Below are 12,394 nucleotides of genomic sequence, written 5' to 3' on the forward strand. Positions count from 1 at the left end.
TGAATACACATCTTTGAAGTAGAAAAAAAACTAACAAAAACAAATGTATTTAGGTAATGTCTTTATTAGATAAAATGTGTATCAAACAAAATTTATTTTTTTAAGTTTTAGCTTAGATTGAGTTGTGTTCACAACTAATTAAATCTCTAAGTTTACTGCATCATTAGGTCAGTATAAAATGTTGCATATGTAAATAACTAAATGAAGTAGTTTAATTGTTTAAAGAATCAGGTAATTTACTTATTTATCAGTGAACATGTTTTAAAAATGTTGTATGACAACTGTCAAAATAAATGAAATCATCAATGCCAGTATTAATATACAGTGACAGTAATTCAACAAAAATGTTTGAGTATAATCATGAGCTTGTTAATCCATTTATGAATACAAACTATATACAAATGAAATCAATGTCAATATTTACAGTATTTAGTGTTTAAGTGTAGGCTATCTACGCTGTTACATGAAAATATTAACAAATGAATGATGGTCTGGTGAAATATATTACAATGTATAAAAATTTCATCATGATATTGTTATTTTAAAATGTTTATTTACATAATTTTACTTATTTATTGATGGGGATAAAAAAATATGTATCTAGTAGGATGTGGAGAAATACACATCATGTAGGGAGACAACCCATGTATCAACTTAAGATATTACTGATCTGTGTGTTAAAAGAATATAAATTAGAGTTTTGTAATTCAGACAATAATGTTTCTATCTCTGAATAAATAAAAAAGCTACAAAGACCATCAACATAATGGAAAAAAAAATCTAATCTAAACTGTTAACTGGATATAAATGTCGCTAAAAATAAAAGATAATTCAGTTAAAATACTCCACATGTAAAGATGTATTTAAAAAGTAATACTCATCTGCTGCCATTTTATTATACACTTGGAATGTTTTTTTTCCACACAAAAACACATTCATTACTTACAGCATGGAAAATATTTTATAAAAATCTACTCCTTTAAAAATCTTTGAGAAATTTAAAAACATGAAATTGAAATGTAGATATCTCTTCGACAAAGTATAATTTTAAAGTTATTTTTAATGACAAGGCTTATGTATATATTTTGTGATTTGTCAAAAGAGAGCATGCAAAGAAATAAACACAAAATTCTTCAAACAGGTTAGCTTTTCTTAACAAATTTTAAAGTTCATTTTGCTGTTTACCTATTGACACAAGTACATTTTCTCTATTTTATCTTTATTCATAAATGCTCAAATACAATATTACAAAATTTTCTTTCAAATACTATACTTGCTATATTTGTTTATAAACATTTCTTTTGATCTGAGCATTCATGTCTACTTAAGCATTATTTTAATTACCTCTCAATCAGATATATTTAAACCCTTTACAACATTATATTTTAAAAAACGGTCAAGTACATTTTCTTTAAAAATGTTTTCAAATCAGCAATGCGTTATTCTTTATAGTGCAAATTATGTTATGGCATAGACTTCGGTGCTTTAGCGAAATATTCTGAAATTTAATTACTGCTTTCACATATTAAAAAAAAAGAGATCAAGACACAAGAAGAAATCTGGTTCAGTAAAACAGGGTAAAAAAAATAATTCATTGAAATGGTTGTTAGCCAAATATTTAGCATTTGTTACTTGTGTAGCAGAGGTTATCAGGTTTAGATCTGATACAAAAATAGAAGACAGTCATTATTTAAATTGATGAGCAAAGATGGGTTGACTAACAAAACCCCCATTAAACTGTGGAGTCATCCATAGGTATCCTGTCTCTGATGGCGTAGTTGTACACTGGGGCTCCATGCATTGAAGTTGGTGTAAATGACCGTTCAGTGGGCGCAACAGTGTGGTGGTCCCCAGCCCCGGTGTTGAAGGCTGTTTTCATTGCCGCTAGAGGGCATGATGGCAGGCTGTGATCTATTAGCACTTGGTGCCAGGAAGGAGGGCTCTGTACCATCATCCAGTAACAAAACTGTAACAGATTTTAATAGTTAACATTTACATAAAGTAAATCTGAACTTTCTTAGTTTAGGCGATTATTTTTACAACAAATTTAAAAATAGAATTTTTTAAAAATGAGAACTGGGCATACATATAACTTAAATATATTTGAACAGTTGTGAATAACAATGTATGGAGACTAGAGCCAGATTGAAAGTTCAGTTAGGTAGACTAGCTTTTCTCACTGATGATCTGAGGTAAACATTGTACACAGATGACCGGAGGTAAACATTGTACGCAGATGACCTGAGGTCAACATTAAACACAGATGACCTGAGGTCAACAGTAAGCACAGATGATCTGTGGTCAACATTAAACACAGATGACCTGAGGTCAACATTGTACACAGATGACCTGAGGTCAACATTGTACACAGATGACCTGAGGTCAACATAGTACACAGATGACCTGAGGTCAACATTAAACACAGATGACCTGTGGGCAACATTAAACACAGATGACCTGAGGTCAACATTGTACACAGATGACCTGAGGTCAACATTGTACACAGATGACCTGAGGTCAACATTGTACACAGATGACCTGAGGTCAACATAGTACAGATGACCTGAGGTCAACATTAAACACAGATGACCTGTGGGCAACATTAAACACAGATGACCTGAGGTCAACATTAAACACAGATGACCTGAGGTCAACGTTGTACACAGATGACCTGAGGTCAACATGAAACACAGATGACCTGAGGTCCACTTACTGTTGGTCTCAGGTTGAAGCTCGGCATAGCCACTTTTCGTTGTAACCCTGGTGATTGTTTTACGTGTGATCTGTGGGTTTTCCCCGGGTTTCGGGTCCGTCGGGTCGGGTACAATGTCTGTCCATACCACCTGAGAACCAGCCAGGTTCCATTTAAATTTCATGTTTATATTTAATTTCATAATAGGTTGATTAAAATAAAATAGATAAAATAGAAACATAATACCAGCGAATAAATCTACAAGATATGACCATATAATTAAAACTCACTTGAGTGGTATTTACACCAGTTTTAGGGTCAGTGCCAGTCTTTACAGCAACTGACCTTTGACCCTGCCAGGGGTCAGGTGGGGCTGCACCCCGTGCAATAAGAGAAAGTTCTGGATCTTGAATAACATCTCTTATCTGGCCACGTCCAGCTCTTTCAAGTTCATTTCCCTTTTTGAAAGGGTCATTAGTCTTGTGGCGTCGACTTTCTGGAGTTCCCTTGTGTGGAGATACTTCAACAGCAAATGCCTTGCGCATGTTGCCCCCGGTTGCTGTAGGCGTGTCTTGAACAATATATGCACCCTGAACAGGTGCACCTGATTGTGGGACTGTTTGATATGCGTATGTTTGCGTGCCAAGGGGACCAGGGGCAAAAGCACCTGCAGGGATAAGACCATACGGATAGAATCCACCTGGATATCCATACTGGCCCTGAGGTTGATTGCCTGGATAGTTGATACCAGTTATAGCAGAGTTGAAGATTGGTTCAAACGCTTCTGGAGGCAGAGCTGTGGGGTCTGGTTCTTTCCCTTTTCGTCTTGATAATGGTGATTTATCTCCCTTTTTCTTCTTGCGCAGACTGGCGTTGGGTGATTCAGGATGATCGTCAACCCTGGCCCTGAACCCAGCGTTCACATGCAGTGGGCTGGAGATTGTTTCAGAGTCCGGCTGACTCTGAAGGTCAATGGAGAGATACCTCTGCATGTTGCCATCAATGACGCTTGTCTCAGGGACGTCACCCTTGCTTTTTGATTTCGGAGAACATCTTTCTTCTTCAGAGATGTGTCATCGGTTTCTGTGGTTTTATTACTATCAGTGTCAAACACATCATCAATTAATGTCTCTTTACTTGTTTGTTTGTTTTTAGCTTCTTCCAGCCTTTTCCTTTCTTCTTCTTGTTTCTCTCTTTCTTCCTGCTTTGTTCTCAACTCATCCTGTATATTCCTAGCATCCTCTCTTTTTCTTCTCTCTTCCTCTTCCTTTTCTTTCTCTTTTTTAATCATATGCGTACTGCTCATACTCGTGTCTGGACATCCTGTTTAGTGAGTCACCTTGACCTGGCATATTGCGGTAGCTCCCTTCTCGTTGAAAGTTTCTGCCCATGCGTGGTCCACCCTTCTGGTACGGGCTACCTCGGTTCTGAGATTGTGGGTCATATTTACCTGTTGTCACAGTGTTCCATACAACAGGGTCCTGGTTTAACAGAGAAAAAACATGATGAAAACATTACAATGCTGAAACACATTCCAAAAAATAATTAATAGCAGGTCTTCTATATCTTAGAATCACCTAAAATAGTATGTTAAAAAGAACACAAACAACTAGTCATAATTATTATTAAAGCACCATTTGGAAGTCCTGTGAGTGAATCTGTAAATGACATACATCCACTGATTGACAAGGTTACTGAATACAGCAATTGGTTCAGGTTCTCTCCCTTTTTGATACTCACCATGTCATTTAAGTCTTTAATGTTTATAGCTTGGCATTTAGTGTGGCCAACTAAAACTAATAGCACAATGGACCTTATTTATTCACGTTACAAAAAACTGACTAAAAATTAACACAGGTAAACTACAGTCTCACCTGGAAGTCAATGATTGGAGGCTTAGACTTCTCTGAGGTTGAGCTGCTATTGACAACAGCTGGCTTGGAAGATAGACTGGCCAGGAATGTTGAAGTTTCCAATTCTACCTGTGAAAAATATTTCAAAACTAATTTTTATTCTGGCCCAAACTTTAGTTGCAATCTGACAAATACACACTCCAAAAAACTAAACCACTAACATATGTTAATAATTAATTAATAAATTAACTAACTAACTAATGACCTGTACAGCAGCACCAGAGAAAGAGGATGATCAAGGCTACCAGGACAATACATCCAATTACAATGCCAATGATGGCCCCAACTGGCAATGCATCAACTCCCATCATAGTACCTGGCACATATTGGTCCTCTAAATAAGATAAAAATAAAAATTAGAAATGGCACCAAGGAGGTCTTGTTAAACAATGGCTAATTCAATCATATCATTTATTTGCAATCAATGTATTTTGATTTAATTGTTCCACTTTTGTATTCTAGATGATGGCTTATTACTGAGTTACAGTTTCAAACAATAATTAAATTATAATTGTAATTTAAGTTGGTAATAATAAACTGTAAACAAGTGCTCCCCCTTCATCAAACTAATATCAGAAGGACAACTACATAGTTTTATATGTAAAATGATAAATAACTTAAACTTACTGTATGGTTTTATCAGCAGACTATACTGATACTCATTGTGAATAATTCTATCAGGACGTGAAAATTTAACAGTTACTTCTCGCCCAGTTGAATACACTATTCCAGTAGACCCATATTGACAAGAGAGAGCTTGCTGAAATACATTTAAATACAATTTCATGTAAAATCTTTACACACATTGGTGAGAAAACTTTTTATGATCTCAAAACTCTTTGTTTAATTCAGAATTCTTTAGCAGGTTTTTTAAAAAACATACTACAATTAAATTCTTTAATAAAAACAACAAAACAACAACATTGACATTATAGACAACTTACTAAAATACTTTATTCCTTAATACTATATTCCTGAACATATGCTACACTCACCAAAGTGTTTCCAACACTAGTCCTGCCGTTGTACAAGTCCACTCTGACCGTGCAGTCTTTGATGACAAGACTCTCAATTTCAATTTGAAGTTTATTGCTGCCATCATCTCTGGCATAGACTGACATGAGGTACACAATACACTCAAGGGGTGGGTTGGATGGGGCGGTGTTGCCCCGCCCATTGAGGCGTACCCCAGAGTCATCAACACTGATAGTCCTGCCACATGTCGCCAGCTCATCCATGTCATCTTCATTTGTTCCATAATAGATTTACAATAAATAGAAACACACAAGTAAGTTCATTTGTTTCACAATACATTTAGAATTAGTTGACATATACAGCTAAGTTCATTTGTTTTAGAATACATTTACAATTAATAGAAACACACAACTAAATTCATTACCTACAAAATAAGAATGGATGGATGATTTTAATGGATGGATGCTTTTTTAAAAAGTGTATTAATTGTTACAAGAACTGGTGGTTGTAAAATTTTTTGGAGGGATGGCATAACTAGAGTGCTCGAATGAACAACTAGCTTGAAGTATCAAGTTCGGATCTAAGTTAGGATTTGCATGATGTCTCTGTGTCCAACCAATTCTGGTGGGTACCAGACTCATGCTAAAGGAATTAAAGGCTGCTTGCCTAAGTGCTAACCACATCATCCACTGATAGGGGGAGTCAAGAAATATATGAACTCTACTTCATCTCCCTATAGATCAATTAATCTAAAAGGCTGACTTAACCTATTAACCTATTACCTTTGTATTATTTTCAACAACACAAGAAGGTAAGAAAATGAAAAAAAGCAAAATAGACATAATAGGAATAGTCAAGGCATTGGCAATTAAAATAAATCTGCAATATATATGTTATATCGACTTACATTCTCTGACACTCTGAGACAATACAGGCACCCACATCATTAGCACCAGGCAACTGGCTAAACCTTGCCTGATTCTTATCTTCATGGTAAGGCCAGTAACTCTTGAACAAATGTAAATTATCTATCCTGATAAATCACCTGCTCATAAAAAAAAAATAAACTTGTAAGTAGTTATTATAATGTAGAAGAAATAACAATACTATACAAAAATAAAATGTTAGTAACTTAACTATAAAAACATATATCAATTACTTTCTCAGATACTCTATAGATACAAAGATTATTAAAAATTATAATGTTTGATGAAATGTAATAAGTTAATGACTAGGTAGAGAATAAAAAATAGGTCAGCCTCTGATTTAGATCAGAGTTTAATTAAAGGAGTTAATTTTTTTTTTAAATAAATAAGATGAGACTTGTGCAAATTAGTTATGTTTCAAAGTAAACTAAAAAAAAATTATTATTAAGAGCTGCAAATTTAGGGGGCCTAAACTCAATATTAGATTGGGTTTAAAGGGGGATAACTATTTCATTATTTTGTCTTTAACTTTATCAATATTCATTTATTTGATACACTCATACACTCTGTAGAATTCCCTGAATTCCTGATTAATGTCAGAATGCCAGCTATTAATCTACATTCTACATCTACATAGGAATAGTGTAACTAAGTTTATGAATGTAGTAATAAGTAACAAACTATAATTTTAGGCCTTTAACATAACTGCATTTATTAGGCCTCCATTACACTTACAATGTAGAATATATTTTAATTTAATACGTAATATATAGTTTAGAGTTTAGAATAAATCAAAATGTTTCACTTTTTCAATGGAGAAGGGTTGGGGGGGGGGGGGTGGGGGGGCGATTTTCCAGTGGTTGAAAATTACTTACTTTAGAGCCTGGTAGGGTAGTGAAATGATACACAAAATTACTAGATCTAGATCTAGATCTAGATCTAGATCTAGGCCTACACTTGACACTACACAAGCTAATCAAATCTTAAGCAAAATTAATAAAATTAACCAAGAGATCTAGATATGAAGATAGCTACTAGAATCTGGATTTATACAGTGAGCTATGTTTTGCCTGACGGAAACCAGAATCAAGTTTGATACGGCGGCGGTAGCGCAGTTTCCGGCCCGAGATTTGACGGATATCGTAGTCCCTATACTAGTTACACACAGTTAGTCTAGCTAGCTCTTTTGAGAGTCTTTTGCCTCTCTAATCTGAGTAATCTCTAGCCCCTGAGAACTGATTCTAGAACTGATGATGTTTATTGTCATTGTCAGTCAATTAAATTGTTTAAAGAACAGAAGAAAAAAAAACGCATACTCTGTATTTTAAAACAAGACAATCGTATTTAACAGCAAACAGCAATACATTTTCATACAAATAGAAATTAAGGGGAAATGACTCAAAATAATACTTTCTTGAGATGACCGCTGTTTTTGATAGCAAATTTAGTATCCGGAACATCGTTGTTAAACCTTAATTTCGTTATATTTTTATTGATTTAGCCTTAAATTGTGATTTAATATTCAATTATCTTTAGTATTTTAATACAATATGCAAAAATATATTCATATTTTAGCCATATTCATTAGTTACTTTATCCCTACATTACTAGCACCGGCCGAATTGATTACGCTATACAACGATAGATTACCCAAAAATGAAAAAAATAAAAAGGACTTAGCCTAAACTAGTCTACTTATTTATTATACTAGCTAGAGCAAACAGAACAATGAGTAGCTGATGATTACTGTCTGTTTTGTTATCTTACTTTCTTATAATTAAGGCATGCCTTTATTGGCTCATAACGAACGTAGACAACTATCGCATCTTTTTCCGTATTGATGTCGCCATTTTGAAAACTGAGTCTCCAAACGGAGACATGACCTATTTACTCGAACCTGTCATAGGTCGAACAGGTAGGCCTAAGCATTGTAGGACAGGTAAAAAAAATTAATAGTCGATAAATTACAGATATTGAATGTCTTATAATATACACATAAAATTATATGCAATATATAAATAATGCATTGTAGTTTGTAATTCCATTCGTAATTGTTTAAAATGTAATTAATTTATTGAAAAGAATTTGAAAGAAACACCCAGTAGTTTTATCGTTACACATACCTCGTAACTAGGAAGTCTTTAAATATCAATAATCTCCCAAGATGGCAACCTTAATGGTCACATAGGTAAATACTATTTCTACTTTTATAATATTAAATAAGATAGATTCTATTTCGTAAATAAAATATTGGTTTGTATGTTGTCTTTTCAAATTAGAAATGGGTAGTATATTAAATCTTCTTATTATACTTAACAAGATCCATGTGTAAGTTATGATAATTAGGGCCAATTTCATTTTTAAATTTTTTTACCACGTTTTCTTTAATTTGCTTTCGCGTCTGTTTGTTTGTTTGTTTGTCTTTCCACCAAATCTTGCGATCAAAATTTCGGGCACTTCCCAGTTAGCTAGCGCGCTGAAATTTTCAGGGAAGCTTTGTTTCCGATGACAATACAATATTCAATTATTATTATTAAATTGATCCATGGAAACATTTTATTGATCATTTTAGACTCCTATTGATTTGTACAAAAAAAGACATAACCTAGTAATTGTAATTTGATAAAAACAAGGTTCGGTACTTTCCCTCTTCTGACTTAGATTACTTGGAGGCACCACATTACACACAACATTCAAGTTACCCATTCAACGAGATGGTAATTTTATCCTCTCTGAAATGCCAATGCTGACGGGTAACTATTTTAAAGTTATGAGACAGCAATGGAAAGATGTTGAATTTGTCTTCATCGATGAAATTTTAATGGTATCTTATGAAATACTGTGTATGATTGACTCTCGATTGAGACACCTAAAAAAGGAGCCCGAAAAAGTCTTTGGCGGAGTTAATGTAATTGTATTTGGCGATTTGATGCAATTACGCCCAATAAAGGCATCATTTGTATTTAAGCAGCCAGCCAGATTTCAGCCAGCTGTTCATCTTTGGCGTCTATTCAGTCTAGTCGAATTGACTGAAAATATGCGACAGCGCGGTGATACAACTTTCGCTGATCTCCTAAATGCATTACGAGTTGGCGAGCTCAAAGGTCCTCATTTCGAGCTCTTAACGTCGAAAACTCTTAAAGAGCCAACTGGAGAATTCGCACTAAATAAGGCAATCAGAATTTATCCGACAAGAAAAATGGTCGAGGATCACAATAATTCTGTTTTGCAATATTATCGATCGCAAGGCACTCGAATATACAAGATCGAGTCTCAGAATCGAATAATTGATTCTGGAAGAAACGCCGACAAAATCGACATGAGCAAAGTTGTATCCAACGATATAAATAAGACTGGAGGATCGCAAAAGGAAATGGAAATATTCCTCGGCGCTAAAGTAATGTTGAGAGCGAACATCATCGTTGAAAAGGGACTGGTTAATGGCGCAATCGGCAACATTACAGAAATTCATTGGCCAAATTTCAGACGCGACCAGATTCATTTTTTTGTCATAATGCGCAAGCAGTTTGCAATCGCTTATAGTAGAGTGATTGCTTGCATTATTGTGATATATAGCATTTATTTTCTACTTTTTTGTTCAATCAGAAAACGTGGGTTTTAAAATTTTTTTAATGATTATTATTTAGTGTTAGTTTTTTTTTTAATTTCTGATTATTTACTGTTTCAATGTAATGTGAATGTTGTAGTTTGTCGATCTAGTCTAGATTCGAAATTTTAAGCCCTATTATTTGTTAATTGCCAATTATTAATAAAATATAGTGATCATATTATATCACTAGAACTTCATTGATTTGATATCTATCCTATCTATCTATCTATCTATCTATCTATCTATCTATCTATCTATCTATCTATCTATCTATCTATCTATCTATCTATCTATCTATCTATCTATCTATCTATCTATCTATCTATCTATCTATCTATCTATCTATCTATCTATCTATCTATCTATCTATCTATCTATCTATCTATCTATCTATCTATCTATCTATCTATCTATCTATCTATCTATCTATCTATCTATCTATCTATCTATCTATCTATCTATCTATCTATCTATCTATCTATCTATCTATCTATCTATCTATCTATCTATCTATCTATCTATCTATCTATCTATCTATCTATCTATCTATCTATCTATCTATCTATCTATCTATCTATCTATCTATCTATCTATCTATCTATCTATCTATCTATCTATCTATCTATCTATCTATCTATCTATCTATCTATCTATCTATCTATCTATCTATCTATCTATCTATCTATCTATCTATCTATCTATCTATCTATCTATCTATCTATCTATCTATCTATCTATCTATCTATCTATCTATCTATCTATCTATCTATCTATCTATCTATCTATCTATCTATCTATCTATCTATCTATCTATCTATCTATCTATCTATCTATCTATCTATCTATCTATCTATCTATCTATCTATCTATCTATCTATCTATCTATCTATCTATCTATCTATCTATCTATCTACTATCTATCTATCTATCTATCTATCTATCTATCTATCTATCTATCTATCTATCTATCTATCTATCTATCTATCTATCTATCTATCTATCTATCTATCTATCTATCTATCTATCTATCTATCTATCTATCTATCTATCTATCTATCTATCTATCTATCTATCTATCTATCTATCTATCTATCTATCTATCTATCTATCTATCTATCTATCTATCTATCTATCTATCTATCTATCTATCTATCTATCTATCTATCTATCTATCTATCTATCTATCTATCTATCTATCTATCTATCTATCTATCTATCTATCTATCTATCTATCTATCTATCTATCTATCTATCTATCTATCTATCTATCTATCTATCTATCTATCTATCTATCTATCTATCTATCTATCTATCTATCTATCTATCTATCTATCTATCTATCTATCTATCTATCTATCTATCTATCTATCTATCTATCTATCTATCTATCTATCTATCTATCTATCTATCTATCTATCTATCTATCTATCTATCTATCTATCTATCTATCTATCTATCTATCTATCTATCTATCTATCTATCTATCTATCTATCTATCTATCTATCTATCTATCTATCTATCTATCTATCTATCTATCTATCTATCTATCTATCTATCTATCTATCTATCTATCTATCTATCTATCTATCTATCTATCTATCTATCTATCTATCTATCTATCTATCTATCTATCTATCTATCTATCTATCTATCTATCTATCTATCTATCTATCTATCTATCTATCTATCTATCTATCTATCTATCTATCTATCTATCTATCTATCTATCTATCTATCTATCTATCTATCTATCTATCTATCTATCTATCTATCTATCTATCTATCTATCTATCTATCTATCTATCTATCTATCTATCTATCTATCTATCTATCTATCTATCTATCTATCTATCTATCTATCTATCTATCTATCTATCTATCTATCTATCTATCTATCTATCTATCTATCTATCTATCTATCTATCTATCTATCTATCTATCTATCTATCTATCTATCTATCTATCTATCTATCTATCTATCTATCTATCTATCTATCTATCTATCTATCTATCTATCTATCTATCTATCTATCTATCTATCTATCTATCTATCTATCTATCTATCTATCTATCTATCTATCTATCTATCTATCTATCTATCTATCTATCTATCTATCTATCTATCTATCTATCTATCTATCTATCTATCTATCTATCTATCTATCTATCTATCTATCTATCTATCTATCTATCTATCTATCTATCTATCTATCTATCTATCTATCTATCTATCTATCTATCTATCTATCTATCTATCTATCTATCTATCTATCTATC

General features: G+C 32.6%; 2 protein-coding genes across 2 annotated transcripts; both read right to left on the reverse strand.

Moving 5' to 3' along the window:
* Window positions 1–1,024: 1,024 nt before the first annotated feature.
* On the reverse strand, window positions 1,025–3,684 carry LOC131927948 (uncharacterized). The gene is made up of 3 exons (XM_059283831.1): window positions 2,983–3,684; window positions 2,714–2,843; window positions 1,025–1,966 (listed from the first exon to the last, which is right to left on the reverse strand). Exons 1-3 carry the CDS (start codon window positions 3,682–3,684, stop codon window positions 1,824–1,826), a joined length of 975 nt encoding a protein of 324 aa, XP_059139814.1. The 3' UTR covers window positions 1,025–1,823.
* Window positions 3,685–4,037: 353 nt separating this feature from the next.
* On the reverse strand, window positions 4,038–8,409 carry LOC131927949 (uncharacterized). Its single transcript, XM_059283832.1, has 7 exons — window positions 8,274–8,409; window positions 6,488–6,625; window positions 5,601–5,848; window positions 5,233–5,365; window positions 4,811–4,939; window positions 4,567–4,674; window positions 4,038–4,173 (listed from the first exon to the last, which is right to left on the reverse strand). Exons 2-6 carry the CDS (start codon window positions 6,570–6,572, stop codon window positions 4,613–4,615), a joined length of 657 nt encoding a protein of 218 aa, XP_059139815.1. The 5' UTR covers window positions 6,573–6,625; window positions 8,274–8,409; the 3' UTR covers window positions 4,038–4,173; window positions 4,567–4,612.
* Between the last annotated feature and the right edge of the window lie 3,985 nt (window positions 8,410–12,394).

Source organism: Physella acuta, unplaced genomic scaffold, assembly GCF_028476545.2.
Source record: "Physella acuta isolate Inbredline_101_S28 unplaced genomic scaffold, ASM2847654v3 ptg001450l, whole genome shotgun sequence".
In the NCBI taxonomy this organism is placed as follows: Eukaryota; Metazoa; Mollusca; class Gastropoda; family Physidae; genus Physella; species Physella acuta.

Coding starts and splice junctions, on each gene's coding strand:
- LOC131927948 (XM_059283831.1), bottom strand. CDS start 3,684: ATGCAGAGGTATCTCTCCATTGACCTTCAGAGTCAGCCGGACTCTGAA. Junction 2,844..2,982: donor CTGGTGTAAATACCACTCAA/GTGAGTTTTAAT, acceptor GCTGGTTCTCAG/GTGGTATGGACAGACATTGT. Junction 1,967..2,713: donor GCTTCAACCTGAGACCAACA/GTAAGTGGACCT, acceptor AATCTGTTACAG/TTTTGTTACTGGATGATGGT.
- LOC131927949 (XM_059283832.1), bottom strand. CDS start 6,572: ATGAAGATAAGAATCAGGCAAGGTTTAGCCAGTTGCCTGGTGCTAATG. Junction 5,366..5,600: donor CTAGTGTTGGAAACACTTTG/GTGAGTGTAGCA, acceptor AATGTATTTCAG/CAAGCTCTCTCTTGTCAATA. Junction 4,675..4,810: donor TCTCTGGTGCTGCTGTACAG/GTCATTAGTTAG, acceptor TATTTTTCACAG/GTAGAATTGGAAACTTCAAC.